The 23,271-nt window shown below is 45.0% G+C and overlaps 1 protein-coding gene across 1 annotated transcript in view; it reads left to right on the forward strand.

The window, feature by feature from the left end:
• Positions 1-23,271, forward strand: part of LRP5 (LDL receptor related protein 5) — a 246,308-nt gene that overhangs the window by 113,662 nt on the left and 109,375 nt on the right. Inside the window, exons 6-7 of the mRNA XM_068260971.1 lie at positions 5,246-5,642; positions 7,350-7,521. Coding sequence (XP_068117072.1) covers positions 5,246-5,642; positions 7,350-7,521 — 569 coding nt within the window. The remainder of the gene's footprint in view (positions 1-5,245; positions 5,643-7,349; positions 7,522-23,271) is intronic.

The following is a 23,271-nucleotide window of genomic DNA, read 5'->3' on the forward strand; positions in this document are numbered from 1 at the left end:
TTTGCTGGCCTATTCCAACACTACTTCCTCTTTTTAAACAGTTTTTAAGTTTTTATCATCTTGAATTTTAATTTTTTTTTTTTAATCAACTTACATTTCCGTATTTTGCTGGCCTATTCCTTCAGGCAAGGTAAGATCAGTAGTGCACAAAGTCAATCCCTTTCTTGATCAGGAGCAGATCGGACATGCCAGAAATGATCAATTGACCTGTGAATCTCATGGGAAATTTGCATCATGTGTGCCGGGCATTAGAAGTGTTTCTTATGGCCCATTCACACTTGAGTGTTTTGCCAGCGATTTCGGCAAAACACTCAAACACTAGCGCTTTTGAAAGCGCTAGTGTAATTAAACCCTATGGGCCCATTCTTACTTGGGCGATTTGCGCTAATCGCCGCAAATCGCCTCGAATCGCGAAACTCAAACGCGGCGCCTGTGCCATTTTCTGGCGATTTTTCCATCGATCGTGTTTCAGTGCTATAGAAGAGTTAACGCGGTCGTGGAAAATCGCCACAGTGTTTAGTGATTTTTCCACTGAAAAATCACTCACGCTTTAAGTGTGAATGGGCCCTTAAGGTGGCCACTAACTGTTCAAATGATTATTTGCTAAAAATTGTACAATCAGACAATTGGGATCAGATTGACCAAAAATAAACTCTGTTGATGTTCCCAAACGACTGCAAACGATTCTAAAAACAATCGTTCAATGGCAATTTTGTTGATCAGAATTTTTTTTTATAAATCAGTGGTGATGAATAGCAAGTATAATAGGTTAGTTGATTAAATAATCAATGTCTTACGACATTGATTATTCCTCGGGACCCTGAGCAATCATTAAAAATGAAATTGTGACTTACCTGGGGCTACCTTTAGCCCACCATAGGCCGCGAGGACCCCCAGGGTCCTCCTGGCTCCTCTCCCGGTCCTGGCTGGCGGCTCCGTTATGGGACGACTTCGGCCTGAAGTCGTCAGGCCTGCTTCCCGCTTTGCCTATACGCGTCGTCACGCTGGGCGGCGACACAACATCACGCCAGGCTAGAGGAAGCCCCAGGTAAGTCACAATTTCATTTTTAATGACTGCTCAGGGCCCTTTAAAGCCCTTAATCTTTAACCCTTACAGTGAGACACAAGGAGAAAAGTAACACATTGTAGTTCTATTTTGGACTGGGACTGCACATACACGTTTATCTCATCATCTCACATGTCACGTCAGGTACCTTTTTACTTTTCATCACGATGGATCTATGCAGATGGCCTCAGTGTGGTACCTCAGATTAGATTCAGTGCTTTGTGAATGAGCCATTTGAAGCTGTGTCATTGTCATAGTGACCAATGTCTTTTATGTCCTTCTTTCTACTAGATTTTTCAATTAATAATTTGATGAAAGCCGCTTTTAACAGCCACATTACGTAAGCGCCGGGTGAAGCAGTTTTATTCATGTATTACGGTACTTGTGTCTGTGGATGGGATTTTAAATCTTGTCTTTGACAAGCAATTTGTAGTAAAAATACATGAAATGTCACCCAACAATGCTTCCCCAACATTGTACTGATGTAAAAGTGTGCTTTGATTGAAAAATGTGCTGAAAGAGGTCACTCTTTCTCATACTGGGATGTTGAGAAGATCTGACTGCCATCTATTGAGGGACATGTTCTCAGCCATCTATTGAGGGACATGTTCTCAGCCATCTATTAAAGGAACATGTTCTCAGCCACGTTCGTGGTACACACACTGAACACTTTATGAAGAATAATATGCTAATAGTAGGTAGGATTTCCCCTCAAAGCATGCATTCCACAAGATGCTGAAAACATTCCTTTGAGATTCTGGTCCACAATGTATCAATTTCTGCAGATTTTTCAACTGTACATTCATGCTTGGAATTCTCCGTGTTGTTATACCCCCAACAATCAACAACCTGTAAAGTGTTGACACAGAATACATTAGGTCCGTAGGCAGACTTCCATATGGTTAAACTGGGCCATTGCCTAGGGCCCCTAATCCCTGATAAAAAACTGACCCTAGTGTCTGAGAGCATCAGCAGGAACCAGAGGGCCAGACTTTTATCAAAGCATTACCGACAGTTTTTTTTTTTCTTAAACGGTTCTAACCAGCAGACAAACTGTTCTGCATAATAAGAAACTTCTAAAATCCTACATAACAACGGCAGTTTAGCATGGATTTCTAGAGCTGCACTACAGCTAAGAAAAGTGCAAATCCATCCCTAAACTGTTGCAGATTAAGAGGTGCTTAAAGCAGGAGGATCAGCCATACTATTACAGGGAAAAAAACACATATATAAGTAGATAAATATTTTATCTACTTACCATATTTTTCGGCATATTAGACGCACTTTTTCTTCCCCAAAACAGGGGGGAAAAATTGGGTGCGTCTTATATGCCAAATGCACCCAAAAAAAATGTTGCAGAGTGCGCAGGGAAGTGCTTACCCATCTTGCCACCATGCTCCTCTTCCTCTCACTTCAGCTGGCATCCGAGAACTGCGCCTGAGGAGGTGAAGAGGATCGCGGCTGAAGCGAGGGGAAGAGGAGCATGGCGGCAGGAACAGGTGTAGTATTCATGTCATTGTAGTGCAGCTTTAGTGTTAGTATAGTACAGTGTAGTTTAGTGAAGCTGTGTGTTGTGTCAGTGCATTGTAGTGTAGTATATTGTAGTGAAGGGTATTGCAGTGGTGTGTTGTGTAGTGTAGTGTAGCATAGTGTAGTGAAGGGTATTGCAGTGGTGTGTTGTTAGTGTAGTGTAGTGTAGCATAGTGTAGTGAAGTGTATTAATGTGTTGTGGTAGTGTAGTGTATTGTATTGCTGTGTAGCTTAGTTGTTAGGGCAGCAGGGATTAGTGTAGTGTAGATAGAGTAGCTTAGAGGCAGTTTTAGGGGGTAAAAGGTCCATAAGACGCCCCTGCAGTGTAGACACACCTAGGTTTAGTTTATTTTTTCCCCCTTATTTTTTCCCTCTAAACCAAGGTGCGTCTTATATGCCGAAAAATACGGTACATAACACATGTATTGTACTGTCCGTGTTTTGATTTCAGTGAATGTTACATAGTAAATGAAGAGAATTATGTTCCTGGTGGGGGCCATGTCTTTTGCCCACAGCTGATGCTAAATACTGATGTCATTCTTCCCTTAACTTTTTTTCTTTTTTCCTCCAATCGCTGAGTCACCTCAGCCTTGCTTGTAAACACAAGTGAGCAGGGAATCAGGTTTCAGATAAGCAGCTGTCAGGGAAATAAATGGAAGAGGAGGAATATATTATAGATAAAAAATAACCCCCAGCATGGAACTGTTTGGCACTGACTACTAAAGGGCCAGTGTTCCTTAAGTATGTAACTCCAAATCATAACAGCAGAAAAAGTTTTAAAAGTTTTAAATGCAGGATTAGCATCTTTATCACTTAATACACTCAGACCATAAACCTTTCTAACCCCTCCTATTCCTAACAGTTTAAGAAGGAATATGCACTATTTAGTGATTTCTTAAGATGTCTGAGACAATTCTGCGTAGATTTCTAGAAACCTACCAATACTTTGTCTCAGACACTCTTGATAAATGTCCCCCTGAGATTCATGTGTTGTTCCAGTCTTCAACTATCCAGTTGTGTGAGCCTGTGCCCCATACAGCCTTGGCTTTCCGTTATTGGCTAACAAGGGTGGATTCTGACATAGTTTATGCACTTCCCTTTTCTTCTTTTCAACCTCCTACTTTATTCTCTCTCTTGTTATATTTGTATGTTCTATACATATTGGTCGGGTCACCTACCCATCATTATAGAGTCTGCTCTGGTATAATTTTGCTTGGGGCACCCTGGTGTATGATTCATCCCGGGCCCTGGCCTCCCTTGCCTAACTAGGTTGTCTGCATTATAATTAAATTACCTTACAACGGACCTGAACTCAGAACTTTCTCTCTGCTCTACAATATGTGTAACAGCATAATAACCTTTACAGAAAAACATTTCTTTGTTACAGCTAATACAAATCCTAAAATAAATCTGCACTGTGTCTACTTCCTGCTTTCATGGAAGCACACATTGTTAACATCCTGTGCTTTCAAATGAGCTTATCTGCCATCTCTGCTGTGGCAGTCATGTAACCTAGGGGAGAGATCAATTTACAACTTGTGATTAGAAACAAATAAGATGGTATTAAACAGGCTAAACTCTCTAAATACATACAGGGTGCATTTCTCTATGTTTTCCTTCTGTCCTGTGCAAGAGTTCAGGTCCACTTTAATAGTACCAGTTGTATAAGCTATAGGTACTCTCTTCCATCATGCATGCTTTTTGTATGTCCGCCTATCTAGAGGCCGCCTAAGTGTGTTGTGTATTTTTGTTTGCCTTTCCTGTTGAAATGAGTTTAATGTGTTCAGGTGGCAGCGGTCAGCCACCGCCTTTGGTATTACTGTATTTTCAAAGAGGATGTGACTGTTATGTTTTTTTAACTGTTTTCTTTACAGTTTATTGTTAAAAATAAACTTCATTGAAAATAAAGAATATATATATATATATATATATAAATAATGAAAAGCTCCGGTTCCTCAGAGCAGTAGCAGCAGAGCAGGCCAGCAGCAGGTCAGGTACCCGCGGGTTACCCGAAATGTGGGTTGGGTTTGGGTACCCGTTTTGATTTTAATGTAGTTGCAGGTTGGGTACAGGTACCAGATTCACCAGAAAGCGGGTTGCGGCTCGGGAGCGAGTAGCGGGGCTGCGGGTCTGAAAAATTAGACCCACATAGGGCATCAGGTCGGGTACCTGCAGGTTACCCGAAATGCAGGTCAGGTTTGAGTATCCATTTTGATTTTATGTGGGTCTGGTGCAGGTAGCGGTTGCGGGTGCAAGATTCACCAGAAAGCGGGTTGCGGGCGGGTGCAAGTAGCAGGGCTGCAGGTCTAAAAAATTAGACCCGTGCAGGCCTCTAACATGTACCAAATCCAAGTTTTGATGATTAATCGATCATTTATCCTTGATTTTCTGAAAAGTTGATCATTCATGTATGGTACCTCGGCCCAATTTTTACATTTATTCAATCAAGCGAAATAATTGATCATATTTTTCTGTAAAAAAAAAAAAAAAAAAGTGATTAAATTGTGTATGGCCACCTTTAGACTAATTTAAATATTTGCTATAAATACACCAATCCTTTAAAAGTTCTTTACAGTGTTTGGATTGTTTGTAATGCCTCAGTGTTCAGCTTCATTAAACTTTTTTTTTTCTATCGTTCATTAATTTAAGGAGCAGATGATGTCCTACTACTCGCAAGAAGAACAGATTTGCGGAGGATTTCATTGGACATGCCTGATTTTACAGATATTGTCCTGCAGATCGATGACATTAAGCACGCCATTGCTATTGACTATGACCCAGTGGAAAAATACATCTATTGGACGGATGATGAGGTTAGAGCCATCCGCCGGGCTTACCTGGATGGGACAGGTGCTCAGACTCTGGTCCACACAGAGGTGCAGCATCCGGATGGGATAGCAGTAGACTGGGTGTCCCGGAACCTGTACTGGACCGACACCGGGACTGACCGCATAGAAGTCACGCGGCTTAATGGCACTGCTAGGAAAATACTGATATCTGAAAATCTGGATGAACCAAGGGCCATTGTACTGAATCCACTGACAGGGTAAGTTGATGTTATTTAGGGCTCTTTTAGGGCCCTTCTCCACTGGATGCGATCTAATTTGAAAATCAGATCATGGCCATTTTTCAGATTGCAACAGCACCGCGATAACACGCAAACCATGGTGCTTCTTTTAACTACTGCGATTTTTCCCCCCAAATTGCAATTGCCAGCTTGCGCAGTTTTTTTGTGCGTTTGCGCTCGTACCCCACGAATAGTGGTGCACTTGTGGGTAGTGGAAATAGAAGGAAGCACGAATGCATCGCAGCACGATTTTGCATGCGACCACGTTTCCCAGTGGAAAATACATTGTTCTTCCCCCCGGCGATTGCGCATTGGGCTGTGGGAAATACATCATGCACGATGATTCATGAATTATCATTGCAAGTCATTAGTTAGTTAGTAATGTTACCTGCGATTTTTACTTTAAACTCCTTGTGCTTGCATTTTGCGAAGTGCATGTGATCAGAAACACATTGCAATAATTTAAAGGTCATCTAAACAATTTTTTTTCTTTATAATGTAAACTAATCAATTGTAATTGTTTTTACAGTTTGCTTTGTTCAGTTTTGAGTTTACTTGAACGAAATGTCAGGCAGTAGAGGCCGGCCTCGAGGTCGGCCTCTGCACTGGCGGGGGCTGCAGCTGAGAGCTGCTGCGTGGGACATGTTGGCTGCAAGGGGCTGGAGGAAGCCCCGGGTAAGTAGAGCGGGGGAAGGTTGCCTGATGTTTCCTTTAAGGTGCTCATTAATGCTACAATCTTCAAAGCGATCGACCATACGTACGATCGATCAGATCGGGTACTGTTAATAGTGCCCATCAGTGGCGAACCGTCACTCTATCAATCGATTAATCTATTAAAATTTCAGAACAATTCCAATTTTTTCCCTTCCCGTTGCTGGGCAATGATCGTATTAGATGGTCTATCTTTCATGAAATTGGGTCGTTAATAGGCACCTTATGGTGTTAAAAACTCAGCATACTGTAGAGGACTGTATATAAAAAGTTTTTGTGAACTAAATGTGGTTACAGTGTTTTAAAATGAGGCCTAGATTGATAATGTAGTATACTTGTATTATTGTTTTTTGCCCCAGTCACCTTCAGAATGTACGATATAAGATGTTACTCTGGTACAGAGAGTCATTGAGAGGCTAATAATATAAAGTTGATGCAAATTGTATCTTAATTTATGCAAATGCATTCAGCTTTGAACTGGACCAAGTAGATTATGTTTTTGAATGGTTCATTCGTATACTTGTTATTAACATAAGATTTTCATCAGCTCACAATAGGCTTGATTCACTAAACCGTGATAACTCAAACATCACACCTTATCAAAGGTATCACACCTTATCAAAGATATCATACCTTATCAAAGTTAACACACCTTATCAGAGTAGCATAGCGAGCACTACAAATGTATGCCTGCTGATTGGCAATGGCACTCGTCCTGCCCTGATCCCCTGCGGGTTTGTAGCTACTCTGATAAGGCGTGGTAACTTTGATAACGAGTGAAATCTTTGATAAGGTGTGATATTTGAGTTGTCACGGTTTAGTGAATCAAGCCCATTTTGTGTGCAGAACCTGTAAATATATGTATTATCTATGGATGTTTTTGTTACATATTATCTCTTCAAAAAAGGAATAAATGATGTTTTGCAAGTAGCTAATTTGGCAGATTTTATAAGTGTATTTTATTTTGTTGTGCAGTTTCATGTACTGGACGGACTGGGGGGAAAAGCCGAAGATTGAGTCTGCTTATTTGGATGGTTCAGAAAGGACGGTTCTTGTCAACACCTCTTTAGGCTGGCCCAATGGGTTAGCTTTGGATCTCCAAGAGGGTAAACTGTACTGGGGAGATGCCAAGACCGACAAAATAGAGGTAAGTAGAATCATGTTTTTCTGTACTTGCCCTGTGGTAGACAATCTAATGCTTAATAGTGTCATGTAGTGAGAACAAAGGTGGTCATCTACAGGTGGCTCTAGGTACCATCAGTGAGATTTGTTGATGTTAGAAATTCAGTTTTCAGTTTGTAATAATTGTGTAAAGTAGCCTATGTGCTCATACCACTTTCTTCCAACCAGTAAATTGGTACATTCCTGAAAATTGGTACATACACGTGCCCTCTCTAAGTTACCCCCTGCTAAGGCCTCATTCACACTTTACGCGTTGCTATGCGCATTTCGGCAATAAGTATGGTGTGCAACATGCAGGAACATCAGAAGTGCATAGACTGTACTGTCTGATGTTCAGACTATATATCGCACTGTTGCATGCATTTTTTGGCAAGGCGCAGTGCTGACCTAATTACCGTGGGATCAGCAACGCAACACATGACAGTTATGAGGACATGCGATCGCACACGTTGCATTCCTATTGCACCGCCACCGGTGTTTGTCATGCCCGGTTCACATCTGCGTTTCGAGCCAAAAGGATTCGGTGAGTGGATCCTTCTCCGCTTCACCGGATCCGGATGGCTCTGACCGCGGACCGGTTCACATAGTGAAAACGGATCTGATCAATCATTGATCGGATCTGTTTTCACTCAGCAAATACCTAATTTTCAGTAGCAGTGACTACACAGCGCCTCATGTGACTAGTCACATGACACGGAAGAAGATAGAAGCCTCTACCGCCAGCTGCTATGGAAGATACGATATGTATAAAAGCTCCCTCACCCACCCGCCTGGCTGCTTCACCCTCCCGTCGCTCAGGTTCACATCGGCCCATGCCCCCATCCCCCGTGGAACGGTCCTTTTCTTTACCAATGTGAAGAAACGTTCCGTTTTCCATTGCCCCAATGCTGCAGCATTTTTTCGTCCGGACCCATTCCACTGGGCAGAATGGTCCGGGAACATTAGGGCCTGCAACCATTTTTAGATCCGGGGACGGGAATGTACGGAACGTATCTGTACCAACGGAAGCATGTGAATGGATCCATAGGTTAACATCGGATACTTTCACATCCGTTTCGTTTGTGCAGTATACGTTTTGGTTCCGAGCCGGAAAAAAATGATAATGTGAACCGGGCATAAGTGTAAACAAGGCCTCAGTAACATCCCAGAAATCTCCAGTCACCTGCCAAAGTAATGATGTGCACAGAGCAGGATACATTACAGTCTTTGATTAAATTATGCCATAGAAAATAGAATAAAGGCCATTGAATGTCATGCTGAATAAGCTTCTTTTTATTTAAAGTCTTGAACAAAGCCCATTCTCAAAGCAATCGTGGTATTGCGTTTTTTTAAGTGAGCTTTTCATATAGCAAAAGCCTATTATATAGCTCTGGAGCTGTGCACATATTTATACAGGTTTTAGGCTTGGTTCACACATAAATCTGTACATTTTCGGTCCAGTACTGTCCTGTCTGTTTTACCTGACTGGATCGGAAATGTACACCTTTTATGTGTGAACACATCCATAGAAACACAAACAAAACGAATACAAAACTGACAGGACAGGACTGGACCGGACATTTACAGATTCATGTGTGAACACATCTAAGGAGAGAAGTCATTGAAACACTTACAAAATTGTCAAAAACTGACAGGATAGGACTGGACACCTTTTTATGTGTGAACCAAGATTTAGACCTGTCCTTTTATAGCTACTTTCTAGAAGTTTGAAGTCTTACAGTTGCTATCTACCTACTTCCTCTGTCATATTTTTGTATTCGGGAACAAGGTGAAATGAATCCTGGGTAATGTAGTCACATGCCTATTGAACAGTATATAGAGGTATAATATGTATTTTTATATTCACTTACCACCAGTGTTGTTTTTAGAATTGGTCTTGCTCAGTTTGTTTGTTTTTTTTTATCCTAGTTTTAGTCCTGATGTTACACTTTAATTATACAATGCAATCTTTTTTTTTTTTTTTCACTTATGAAACGAACGTTACATCCATTATACTGTCTAGGTGTCTAATGGTGTTAAGTTGAGTTTCTCCAGTCCTAGAAATATTCCATGGGGTTAGGCTGAAATCCAATTGCCTAATAATAATAGATATTTTCATTATGTTCTGACATTTTTTTTTCACTCAAATTGCTGTCACGGTATCTTTTTACCTCTCGAATGTCAGTTTTGCTCCTGTAGGAAAGGTCAGGTCAGAGGGATGCACTGCTCAGTTTATTCCCGAGGGTCCTCTTGTCCAAACAACCTTCTTACCTGCTGTACCTGTGATGAGTCCACAGCGCACCACACACTGTTCCACCATAAAATGATTCTTGTTTTAGTCAGTGCCTAGATTGAGACTTTGTCTTTGATCGATTGTTATCTTAATGATGATGAGTCAAAACTACAGTTGAATCCTAGCAAAAAATAAAATGATACGATCGACCTTAGATTATGTTAGAGTTTTAACAACATTATTACCTTAAACTGCAGTATAATGAAACAACCACAAGTTGTCAGTGTGTAATGATGATCTTTATGGCATTATTTCCTGTATTCTCTGTTCTTCTCTGTTTGAAGTAAGGTGCATTTCCTGATGGTGGTGTATGCATTATCTATGCATGATTGTCTTCAGTAAAGAGTTCTAACTTGTGATACAGTACTGATCACGGAGGCATGGAGGAGGAGCAGTACCAGGTTTGGACTGGGACACACTAAGGGCCAACCAGGAAAGTTTCAGCCTGGGGCCGCCCCCCCACCCCACACACACAGCACGGAATCGCCCCCCACCATTATGAGCTCACTCGCGCATGTACTACAGAAATTTTGCATTCTATGAATACATCAGTTGTTAGGAGTCATTAGATTATGGTAGGGAATATATTGTGAGCACTCCTGAGGACAGTCCATAACAGGGAGACTGACACATGCGGCACACGCAGCATACACAAAATAAGTAGCGGTGCTATTGACAGAGAGTGGGTCTGACCAGATAAACTTTAGATAAAATAATCAAGTAGTTACATGCCTCATGATAATTCATGATGTAGTCAAATGCCGCTAAATAAAAATATTAAGTAGTCACACACCTCCAGATAAAATAATTAAGTAGCCAGTTGCCTTACAATGAACAAAATAAATAGCCAGGTGCGTCAAAAAAATTTATTCAGTAGCCAAATGGGCCCTGTATACATAAATTAAGTAGCATGCCATCAGATAATTCATCAAGTAATCACATGCCATCAGATAATTCATCAAACAGTCACATGCCATCAGATAATTCATCAAGTCGTCACATGCCATCAGATAATTCATCAAGTAGTCTCATGCCATCAAATAATTCATCAAGCAGTCTCATGCCATCAGATAATTCATCAAGTAGTCTCATGCCATCAAATAATTCATCAAGCAGTCTCATGCCATCAGATAATTCATCAAGCAGTCTCATGCCATCAAATAATTCATCAAGCAGTCACATGCCATCAGATAATTCCTCAAGTAGTCACATGCCATCAGATAATTCATCAAGCAGTCTCATGCCATCAGATAATTTGTAACAGTCAACCAGATAAAATAATTAAGTAGCCAGGTGCCTCACAATAAACAAATTACATAGACAGATGCCTCAAGATAAAACAATTTAGTAGCCAAGTCCACCCTGGATACATAAATAAACAGCAATGTTCATCAAATAAAATAATTAGATAACTATGTGCCTATAGATATCAGTATTAGGTAGAAAAATGTGCCCCTAGATATTAGGTAGCCATAGCGGACCCCCATTTGCTGGCTGGGTGCAGGGTGCTTGCTGGGTGCTGGTTAGGGCAGTGTGCAGGATGGGTGCAGCACAATTAGAGGGGAAGAGGCGCCCTGGGTTATATAAAAGCTTCTAAAAGTCTAAAAACGAAAAAGGTAATGAGGTGTCTTACCTCAATGACGAAATCTTTGTGTCATACAAAAAGATTTTTATTTAGCATGGATGGGTGCAGGGACCAGGTGCAGGTTAGGGCAATGTGTAGGATGGACGCAGGTACAGGGTGCAGGTTAGGGCAGTGTGCAGGATGGGTGCAGGGACAGGGTGCTGGTGAGGGCAGTTGTGGCAGTGTGCAGGGACAGGGTGCTGAGGCAGGGTGCAGTGCTGGGGCAGGGTGCAGTGCAGGGAGAAGGTGCTGGGGACAGGGTGCAGGGACTGGACAGGGTGCTGGGAAAAGGGGGCGGGGTGCAGTGCAGGGTCAGGGTGCTGGGTGCAGGGACAGGGTGCTGGGGCAGGTTGCAGTGCTGGGGCAGGGACAGGGGTCAGGGTGCTGGGGCAGGGTGCAGTGCAGGGTCAGGGTGCTGGGGCAGGGTGCAGCAGCAGGGTCAGGGTGCTGGGGCGCAGTGCAGCAGCAGGGACAGGGTGCTGGGGTAGGATGCAATGCAGGGACAGGGTGCTGGGTGCAGGGACAAGGTGCTGGTGCAGGGTGCAGTGCAGGGACAGGGTGCTGGTGCAGGAACAGGGTGCAGTGCAGGGACAGGATGCTGGGGCAGGGAGCAGTGCAGGGCCAGGATGCTGGGGGCAGGGACAGGGTGCAGGAGCAGGGTGTAGGGACAGGGTGCAGTGCTGGGGCAAGGTGCAGCAGCAGGGTCAGGGTGCTTGGGCAGGGACAGGGTGCAGTGCAGGGACAGGGTGCTGGGGCAGGGTGCAGGGACAGGGTGCTAGGGCAGGTTGCAGTGCAGGGACAGGGTGCTTGGGCAGGGTGCGGGGGTAGGGTGCAGGGCAAGGTGCTGGGGCAGGGACAGGGTGCAGTGTGCTGGTGCAGGGACAGGGTGCTGAGGTAGGGGTCAGGGTGCTGGGTGCAGGGACAGGGTGCTGGGGCAGGGTGCAGCAGCAGGGTCAGGGTGCAACAGCAGGGTCAGGGTGCAACAGCAGGGTCAGGGTGCAACAGCAGAGTCAGGGTGCTGGTGCAGTGCAGGGACATGGTGCTAGGGCGGGGACAGTGTGTAGAGGCGGGGTGCTGGGGTAGGGACAGGGTGCAGGGGCAGGGTGCAGTTCAGGGACAGAGAGCAGGGGCAGGGTGAAGTGCTGGGGACAGGGTGCCGGGACAGGGTGCAGGGCCAGGGTGCTGAGGTAGGGTGCAGGGCCAGGGTGCTGGGGCTGGATGCAGGGACAGGGTGCTGGGGCAGGGTGCAGCAGCAGGATCGGGGAAGGGGGTGCTGGGGCAGGGTGCTTGGGCAGGTTGCAGGGACGGGGGGGCAGGGTGCAGTACAGGGTGCTAGGGCAGGGACAGGGTACTGGGGCAGGGTGCAGTGCTGGGGCAGGGACAGGGTGCCGGGGACAGGGTGCTGGGTCAGGGTGCAGTGCAGGGACAGGGTGCTGGGGCAGGGTGCAGTGCAGGGACGGGTAGGGACCAGGTGCTGAGGCAGGGTGCAGTGCAGGGTCAGGGTGCTGGGGCAGGGTGCAGGGAAAGGGTGCAGTACAGGGGCAGGGTGCTGGTACTGGGTGCTAGGGCAGGGTGCAGGGACAGGGTGCTGGGGCAGTGCAGGGACAGGGTGCAGTGCAGGGTTCTGGGTGCAGGGACAGGGTGCAGCAGCAGGATCAGAGTGCTGGGGCAGGGTCAGGGTGCTTGAGCAGCTTGTAGGAGCAGGGACACAGGGTGCTGGGGCAGAGTGCAGGTGCAGGGTGCTGGGGCAGGGGTGCAGCAGTAGGGTCAGGGTGCTGGGGCAGGGTGCAGGGACAGGGTGCTGGGGCAGGGTGTAGTGTAGGGACAAGGGTGCTGGGTCAGGGTGCAGGGAAGGGGTGCAGCAGCAGGGTCAGGGTGCTGGGTCAGGGACTGGGTGCTGGGGCAGGGTCACAGGCTGCACACGCTATCCGCGCGCAATGTATTCCAAATGCGAAAGCAACGTCAGAGGTCAATTACGTCACTTCCGCAGCCTGTCACTTTGCTGTTGCTGCTATCTGAGGCCTGTCACAGAAGAGATTCGGGGACAGGCGGCATGGAAAGGGGGGCCCCAAGGTGAGAGGGGGGGACTGCCCCCCCTCCCCGCTGCTCCTCCTTCCTGTGCTGTGTCTGTGACCCCACCTACAGTGCTCAGGGCCCTGTAATTAAGGGGGCCTACCGGGCAAAATCCCGAGCTCACGCTGGCTCAGTCCGAGCCTGGGCAGTACTGTGCAGGCGTGAGCTGAATACCTCTGTGCAGTGCATGCGCTCGTGTATGGGAATGCGGTCACGGCCTTTCACAGGGTCCTGGGCAGTGGCGCTGGTCTGGAGCAGGGCTATTTCTCTCATGAAACAAGAGGAAACATTTGCATCAGGTGCAGAGATTTTAGGGGCAGCATTTTTGTACTGTGTGTGCCTTCCTGAGGAGGAATGGAGTGGCTGAGGGTGAGCAGTTTATTTGTCACAGACTCACAGCCACCCGGTGTGCTATTGTGTTGAGCTGCAGCATGTCATGTGAGAACATTAAATGAAGCAGAATAAATTGTCGGGTGCTGTGCGATCATTCCAAATTGGAGGGACATGGGAAGGGAAGCCTCTGGAGAACCCAGAGTTGAGTATTTTCCCTCCTATTAGAACACCTTTGCTTTATGATCATTTTTAGTGTTTTTATCAATCTAAATTTGCATAAAATATATTTGACATCAATTGACTTGACTTAAAAAATCTGTCTAGTGTATTGTCATCTGATCAATCCTCCTCGTTCTGTATTACTCCTGTAGTAAAGGAATGGCCTGCTTTTTAGAACATGCTTGTAAATGCAGGCGGTACACAAGTCTGTGGTCAGTAATGGGGATGGTGTGGATGTATGTGTTACATTTCCCATGTAGAATGCAGGAGTACAGCCTCCCCCTCTACCCATCTGTAGAGCTTAGCTGAAGCACAAAGAGCTCAGTCACTTCTCCAGCAGCCTATGGAACCATTTGGCAACCCTCGTCAAACATTTGCGTGACAGCAACCTATAGGGCTTTCTCTTGTAAATTTGGCATCTCATAACCACATTGTTCCCGGCCTCGCTAAATGTCTTGCTTGTCTCTGCAGCAGGCAGTTGGGGAAGTCAGTCTGCTTCTTCAGGGAAGGGGTTATACTCATGAGGGAAGATTTATAGCTGTGTATGTTAATTGGCAGAGATTCATGTCCTCTCAAACGCTGAGAACATCTGACGTGAGATCACGGTTGTGGTTTAATGGACGGACTGTAGATTAGTGAGGATTACAAGACTCCAGCAGAGAGGAAAGTAAAGAGGGGCGGCTATAAGCACGCGCTGGGCATCCTCATTGTGCGATTACACCATACAGGGGAGCAGCTCATCCCACCTTCCTCAACAGGTTTCCCTGCAGCCATTCCTGTCTGCCGAATGAGCGTAATCCTGCCCTCTAGTGGAAGCCCCGAGTGGATAATACAGTATAATCCTGTTATAGTAAACTTGGATATTGTAAACATTCGGGTACAGTAAACTAAGTTTCCAGGTCCAGGCCAAGCCCCATTATAGGCCTGAATATTTTTAGGAAAAAATTGAATTGAGCGATTTCTGTCCGAAAACACGATTTCGATTTGATACACGATTTCCTTCAAATCAAGCTTTGTTCCCCCTCTGTGACTCTCTGTCCCCTGTCCCTCTTTGTGCACCCTCTGTGTCTGTTTGTGTCCCCTTTGTCTGTGTCCCCTCTGTGTTTCTCGCTGTACCCGCTCTGGGTCTCTCTCTGTGGCCCCTCTGTCCCCCAAGCTGCGGCAGTGCTGGATATACCTTCCAGCACAAGTCCAGCGATTCCTGTCTATCCACTTCTTCTCCTGCAGGATCTAATGCACGGCATACTTCCTGTATGTCATGTGACATACAGGAACCAGGAAGTATGCCATGCACAAGACCTGGCAGAAGGCGATAGAGGCTGGACAGTGTTGGGTTCGCGCGGAAGGTATGTCCAACACTGCCGATGCTGCGGGCCGCATTCGCCAGGGCTTGGGGGAAGTATGAAGCCCCTTCTTCAAACTTCCCTTATGAGGAAATGACGTCATCGCAATACTCGCCACTTTGACAATACCAAAATCATGATCTTGGTGATCGCGATTTCGGTTTAAATTTGAATTATCGTTCAGGCCTACCCCATTATAAGTATATGGCTGTAAGGCCTGGTATGGTAAACCCTGATAAAATATTATTATTTATATACCACCGACAGCACTTTACAGAGTATATAGTCTTGTTACTCAACTGTCCCTCAGAGAGGCTCGCAATCGAATCCCTGCCATAGTCACATGTCTATGTATGTATCGTGTAGTTTATGTATCATAGTCCAGGGCCAATGTTAGTGGGAAGCCAAATAACTTATCTGTTTTGGGGATGTGAGAGGGAACCAGAGTACCTAGGGGAAACCCACACAGACACAGGGAGAACATACAAACTCATTGCAGATGTTGCCCTGGCTGGGATTCAAACCAGGAATCTAGCGCTGCAAGGCGAGAACGCTAACCACTATGCTACTTCTGTTATAGTAAACCTGTTTTCTGGCCCCTTCTGTATTCTGTATCCAGCTATAGTGGAAAGTGGGCGGGCGCATGCGTCATACGCCAGTCAGAGACACAGGAGCCGTAGGAAGGATGACAGCCACTTGTAGCCTGTTCGCTATCTGCACAGCACACTACTCTGGGCCTGCTTGGATTACCTCAAAATCACCGGTCGGTGAGACTTATGCTTCCTGTGTAAGCTGCTGTCTGTGACTTGCTTGTGCATAGCTGCAATGCTACAGTATCATCCAGGCTGCACAGAAATGTAGATAGAGGAGCATGCTATAAATACTGTACCAGGATGAACTGGTGATACCTATCCTTCCTGTGCAAGCCGTTGTGTGATTACTGCATGCAAATCCCTGCATACTGAGCACTGTGCATTTTGATCTAGCTTTGATACTGTTTGTACTCGCCTACTGAAGCACTAAAAGGAAAACATGACTTCAGCGCTATAGTATACTTTATATGCCTGAGTAATGACCATTTCTGATATAGTCAGCCACTTTACCTGGTGCCTTGGAGTTTACTATAAAGGGATTCTACTGATTCTACACTTTATGGGAATCAGAAATGGAATGTTCTTGCTATTTTATTGCTTTGAAAAGGCAAAGAGCTATTTTAAAATGCATAAAAAATGGCAACAGAACAAATTCCACTGAATATATTAGGAAAAATGCTTATCACATCATCTCTATAAAGTCCCCATGAATGTGATTATTATTCCCCGCCATGCAGTGAGTGTAAGCCCAGCGAGGCTGTAGGGCTGCGAATGGAGCAATAAGTTTGCTTTGTGTGTCCTTGGGAACCAATGAGGAAAAGAGAGGAAAATTCTGCATTTGTTTAAAACCAAGTCGTGTACCGTTGCCATGGTTATTAGCAAGTTATAGCGGCCGTAGACTGAAGCTGAAAAATATTTTATGGCATCTATTTACAAGACTTGAATAGTGATGATAGGTCTATAGAATATTGTTAACCTTTATTTTAAAGTCGTAGTTCAGCCTCTCTTTGTTTTTCAATGTTTATGATGGCCAATTTGCATGAATTAGCTATGTGGTATGTTTCAGGATACATTTACATTACCTTGCTTGCTAGCTCTTGTTACTTGTCTTCCTTATCAGACAATCTTAACTCTTTAGCAACCAATTTATTTAGAGGCTTGCAAGTGCTCCTGGCCAATTTTTTTTTTTCCCCCCGTCAATCAAAAGTGTTTATTGGGATTTGCAAAACAGTACAATAATAAGTATTCAAACGATTTCCACAGTGTACAATAAGTAGTCAAGTATTAGCATATAGCATGTAATAACCTCAAATATAGCCTAACCCATCATATTGGAAAGGGTAAGAGGGAAATCAAGGAGAGAACAAATGGGTAAAGTGACACATCCATACAGATTAGGAGATACATCTGTCTATCCAGCGATCCCAGACTTTATTAAATTTGCCCGGGCAGTTTCGATGAGCGTTTATTAATTTTTTATAAGGAAGAGCTTGTTTGACCTTGGTTTCCCAGGGTTCTATAGCAGGAGGAATGGGAAACAGCCATCTAAAGGTAACACATTGTTTGGCCACAAATAAGGTTTCGGTTAGTAACACTTTATCGAATTTTGGGAGTATCTTCATCTAAGAGATTTAATAGGCAGGATTTTATGTCTAGAGAGACAGGGGATCCCATCAGATCATGCAAAAAATCAATAACTTGTCTCCAAAAGTCAGCGACTGGGGGACATTGCCAGATTAGGTGTAAGAAGGATGGATTGAGAGCTAAATATTTAGGGCAATATTTAGAAGCAGAGGGGGCGTACTTGGTTATGCGGGCTGGAGTAAGGTAACTCTGATGTAGAGTGTATAATTGTGTTAGCCTGTCTTTCAGGCAGGGAGAGACACGATTAGGGGATGATACACAGTCATCTCATTCCTCCTCGTCAAGTTGTACTCCAAGGTCAGTCCATTTTGCCATAGCTTTTTCTATTATAGGTGTGGTGTGTGGTTCTAACAAAATCTGATATATCAAGCCTATGTGGTGTTTGCGAGGGCCATCCTTTAATTCTTCCATAATTGGAGAAATTCTTGTTCGGGGTAAACCATTTGGAAATTGGGCCTGCAAAGCGTGATGCAGTTGAATATACGTGATGAATAGGTACCAATGAAAATTGATTTTTCAAGGCGGAAAAAGGAAGGACACTGGAGTTGCGTAGAATTTGACCCAAATATATAATGCCTTTGTCAGACCACATATTAGTATTCTCAAGTTTTGCTAATTCAGAGAGAGAAGGATTATTCCAGAGAGGCGTGTGATAATCCAGAGAGGATTTAGGAAAGATCTTATTAACTGCTCGCCAAATCAAAGTTGCCTGTTTTAAAATGGTATTGTTGGGTAACTCAGAGAGTAGAGTACCTTTAAGAAGAGCAAAGGGCAAGTTATTTGACTTATCAAGCTCAGAGTGGCCTAGTAATTCGGGGGATTGGGAAGAGTTGGTAATGAACCAATGGGAGAGGTGTTTGAGCTGGGCTGCGAAATAGTAAAGACGTATAGCAGGAAGAGCTAGACCACCTGAGGCAGAGGGACATTGCAGCGTCTTATAATTAAGTTTGGAGCGGGATTTGGCCCATATAAGTGATATTAGCAAAGCTTTAAGTTTTCTAAAGAAGTTCATCGCGATATAGACAGGTGAATTGTGTATGATATATAGAATTTTGGGGAATAGAACCATCTTGGCCAATTTATTTTAGCACATTTTTTATTTCTTAAGGGACCCATACACCTAACGATTTTCCCGCCGATATACAGCCGTTTCGATCACAGTGATCGAAACGGCAGTGAAATCGCCGCGCACACCGCTGACAGAACGATCGATTTCCGTCCGAAATCGATCATTCCCGTCGACCTATCCGTGCGGAAGATTTTTCTCGGTCGCCGGCGGGTCGGGAGTGCATCGATAGCGGCGTTCGAATGCCCGACAACCGACGCAATACAGCGGGTATACATTACCTGCTCCGGCCAGCGCTAATCCCCGCTGTCACTGCTGTCTTCTACGCTCTGGTCTGGTCTAGTCTGGTCTTCGGCATGCTTCACTTCTTCCTGCCCGGCAGGAAGTTTAAACAGTAGAGGGCGCACTACTGTTTAAACTTCCTGCCAGGCAGGAAGAAGTGAAGCATGCCGGAGACCAGACCAGAGCGGAGAAGACAGCAGTGAGCGGGGATTTGCGCCGGCGGAGCAGGTAATGTATGCGGGGGCGGCAGCACCACCACCACCACAGATTGTGAACGGTTTCAGGCTGAAATCGGTTCACAATCTGTTTGCAGTAAAGGTGGCCATACAATCCCTCTCTGATCAGATTCGATCAGAGAGGGATCTATCTGTTGGTCGAATCTGATGGCAAATCGACCAGTGTATGGCCACCTTTATTTGTTACATTTTCTTGCTTCTAATTAGTACTGCTGTAATGTGTATTTATGGCCATCTGTCACCAAGCGGCATTGTGAGACAATAACACACTACTTCTGCTTTCAGTTTCTATATTTTCTGCTAGTAGAGAGAGTTCTGCAGACTGAGGTCAAAAGCAGTGCATTTATCTCAAACAAGATAACTCTATTGAAGCTTGTAATGGGTTAAAGAAAGCTGTCCAGAATCCTTCCTATCCCTTCATCACCTACATAAGGTAGTTGAAGGGGGGAGCTTTGACATTGCCCTGTGAGCACAGATCACCTGACCCCATTTCACCTCTTTCCTCTGTTAGTCAAAGATTGACTCTGTGTTCAGTACTGCAGCTCAGCATTCTCTTAAGGGTCAAAATCTACTAGGCTGTAGTGCTGTCCACAAAGAGTTTATAACTTGGGGGCAGAAGTAGTAGGTTGAGACTGAGAGCTGCTCTCCAGCTGGAAACACCTACTTAGCTGCCACCTCCATGTTATCCGGTGATACCCTTGGGTCACATTACCAAACTTTAATTACACATAGTTGCCTGTATAACACAATGCAGAGACACATTTGCTTGAACAGCCCATGTTAATCCATGGGCTTCTTCAGATAATATGAGGCAGACAAGTGTAGATAGTGTCTGATTAGGGAAAACATTCTAAAAACTGCTTTCTGTGGCATCTGGAACACACACCATGTCCATCTTGCTTTAATAATTGGAAAACAAGCAACCTTTGATGTCATAGATGGCGAGTGTTTATCTCATTAACTAGAGTAATAATACTGGGATTGACTATTGTTGATATAAATGAAACAGATCTAAGAGGCGTTTACATTACTTTGGACTGCTTTATACACTCATTTCACAACTGAAAGCGGACCTGAACTCAGAACCTCCTTTCTGCTCTAAAAGTTAAGCAACAGCATGCTAACCTTTAAAGAAAAGCATTTTTTTTTGTTATGGCCGATACAAATCCTGCAATAAATCTGCAGTGTGTCTACTTCCTGCTTTCATCTAAGCAGACATAGGGTTAACATCCTGTGTTTACAAATTAGCTGCTCTGCCAGGGCAGCCAGCTGACACAGCTGAGAGATCAAATTGCACTTGTCTAAAAACATACAGGGTGCATTTCTCTATGTTTTCCTTCTGTCCGGTGCAAGAGTTCAGGTCCACTTCAACCTGTTGCTGACCGCGTCAGGACGACAGGCGTGGCCGCAGCGGCAGCCCCAGGACCGCCTAACGCCGATCGGTGTTAGGTCCTGCGGGCTAGTTTTGCAGGAGATCGCGCACGCATCTCCGCTTGGTTGCCGGAGCTCCACCCCGCCTTCAGTCTCCCTGTGTTAGAAGGCGAAAGCGCCATCTAATTACCCCGTACAGCGCTGCGATCTAAGACAAGGCTGTTCCCTCCAGAGGCTCAGGGGTGATCGGCTGTCATAGGCTGAAGCTTATGACAGCTGATCATGGGGATCGGCTGGCGGGGGGAGAGAGGGAGCGAGAATACAAAAATATAAACAAAAATAGGGAAATGTAATAAAAAATAATCCTATAAATATTTACAATAAATAAACAAACAATCTTGGGGGCGATCAGACCCCGCCAATAGAAGGCTCTGTTGGTGGGGAGAAAAGCGGGGATCACTTGTGTGTCAAGTTGTGCGGCCCTGCAGCGAGGCCTTAAAGCTGCAGTGGCCTATTTCTTGAAAAATGCCTTGGTCTTTAGGGGGGTTTAACACTGCGGTCCTCAAGTGGTTAATATGGATTTTTTTTTTATGTGCACATTTCCTGCATAAATGAGTTTAGTAGGGTTCTTAAAGGACACTGCTGGTACCCCATCAGTGAATGCAAAGCATTATACATTACCAGACCAGAAACAGATTGTTGAGTTTATTTGGCTGTGCAGCAGTGTTGTACATGTGACTGTTCAGTCAATCCAGATGTGCGGCAGCTTGTACAGACATTAGATGGTTGTTGGATGTGCTCACAATACCAGCTACATGACTGATGGCAATCACTGTAGAGACAGGCACGCTCTGCTTTGCCTATGGAGAGGATTGAAGGGGGAGGAACAGGAGAGTTCAATAGTCATCTGCCAAAACATCCTCGCACTGCTTATTACCATTTCCCCGCACACAGATGTCTCTAAAGGCCCGTACCCACAACACAATTTTTCAGACGATTTATCCGACGATCGGTGACTTTCAGTGACGAGCAATCGTTCCGTGATCTTGCGATGTGGGTACAGGCGCGCAATTATGCAAATGATGTTTAGTGATGTGCAACGATAACGATGTTCATGGCGGATTGGATCTTTAAAGGATGCCAGAGCCGAAAGAAGGAGGAGAAAGGGGGGGGAGGGGAGCAGGCATGTAAGGAGAGCTGCCCTGATGGCCACCGCCTCACCCCGTTCTCCTCTGCCCCCCTCCTTTCTTACCTAAAAAACGCCCTGCATCCTCTTCCGGGTCACCTGGAGTCGGGATCACTGCGCCTGCACTGGCCTGGCTGCAAGTGTCCTACAGTGCGCGACCAGGACAGCGCGTGGTGGCCATCAGGACAGCTCCCCTTACATGCCAATTCCCCCCGTTTCTTCTTTTGCTTTCGGCTCTTAGATCCTTGAAGATTCCCGACAACTCCTGTGCAAGGTACCACAATTGCTTGAACTGTCGTTCACGCCTGTCTTGTACCGTCGCGGGACATCGTGCTTACCTGCCGCCAGGAAGATTGATTGTGGAGCGCTTGTCGTGCTGGGACGTCACTGGGGATCCCTCTTCCTGGGTCGTCAGCTGAGCATGTAGTTTAAAGGTAGCAATACTAGCAATACAATCTTGATTGTACAGTACAGGCTCACCACTTCTATGTAATATGAGGGACTACTCAAACAATCCAATCATAGAAAATCCACACGGTTTAACCTTCCTCTACAGGGATTTTGTAAGATTGTACAAACAAGATTGTATAAAGGGAACTAAGCACCAGGATTTTTTTTATTTTTTTTTAAGTTTTGTGCAGTCTGGTGTTAGTCATGGAGAGAATTCAAAGACATAACAACAAATGTTGTTTAGGTGATACCTTTAATGACTAACTGTACAAAGGTTAAGGTTCTTCCTCAGGTATGATACAGAATATTAGAACCGTGTATTAGAACCGTATTAGAATATTAGAACCGTACAAAAGTAATATCACATATAGAAGTTTATCTATAATTTTCTACTGCATACAGCAATGTTTTATGTGCAGCCTGTAGCGTTGCAGCCATGCACAAGCAAGTCACAGATGATAGAAAATCCTCTCAGTAATCAGGCAGCAGCTTACACAGGAAGCATAGTTCTCACCGGCTGGTGCTTTTGAAGTAATCCACGCAGGCCCAGAGTAGTGTGCAGATAGCAAGCAGGCTACAAGTGGCTGCCAGCCACTCACAGCTCATGGGTCTCCAACTTATATATGAGGCATGTGCCCACCCACTTTCCACTATAGCCAGACACATAATACCGCAGGGGCAAAACAACAAGTTAATTATAACAGAAATTCTATTAAATCAGGGTTTACTTTACCAGGCGCTACTCTTCTATACTTATAATAGTTCTTGGCCAGGACATGGACATGTAGTTTACACTACTTGAATGATTAGTATATTGGCCTCAATTCACTAAGCAGTTTAGACTAGTCTACTGATGGGTTTTAAGCAGGCCATACACTGGCCCGATTTGCGCCCGTTTCGACAGCAGATTCGATCACTGGGATCGAATCTGCTGCCAATCGTTCACGCTACACGCCGAATTTCGATCCATTCCGTCCGATCCCGTCGATCGCGCCGTGCGGAAAATAACCGGCGATCGCCCGT

This window comes from Hyperolius riggenbachi, chromosome 11 (assembly GCF_040937935.1).
Source record: "Hyperolius riggenbachi isolate aHypRig1 chromosome 11, aHypRig1.pri, whole genome shotgun sequence".
NCBI classification, from domain to species: Eukaryota; Metazoa; Chordata; class Amphibia; order Anura; family Hyperoliidae; genus Hyperolius; species Hyperolius riggenbachi.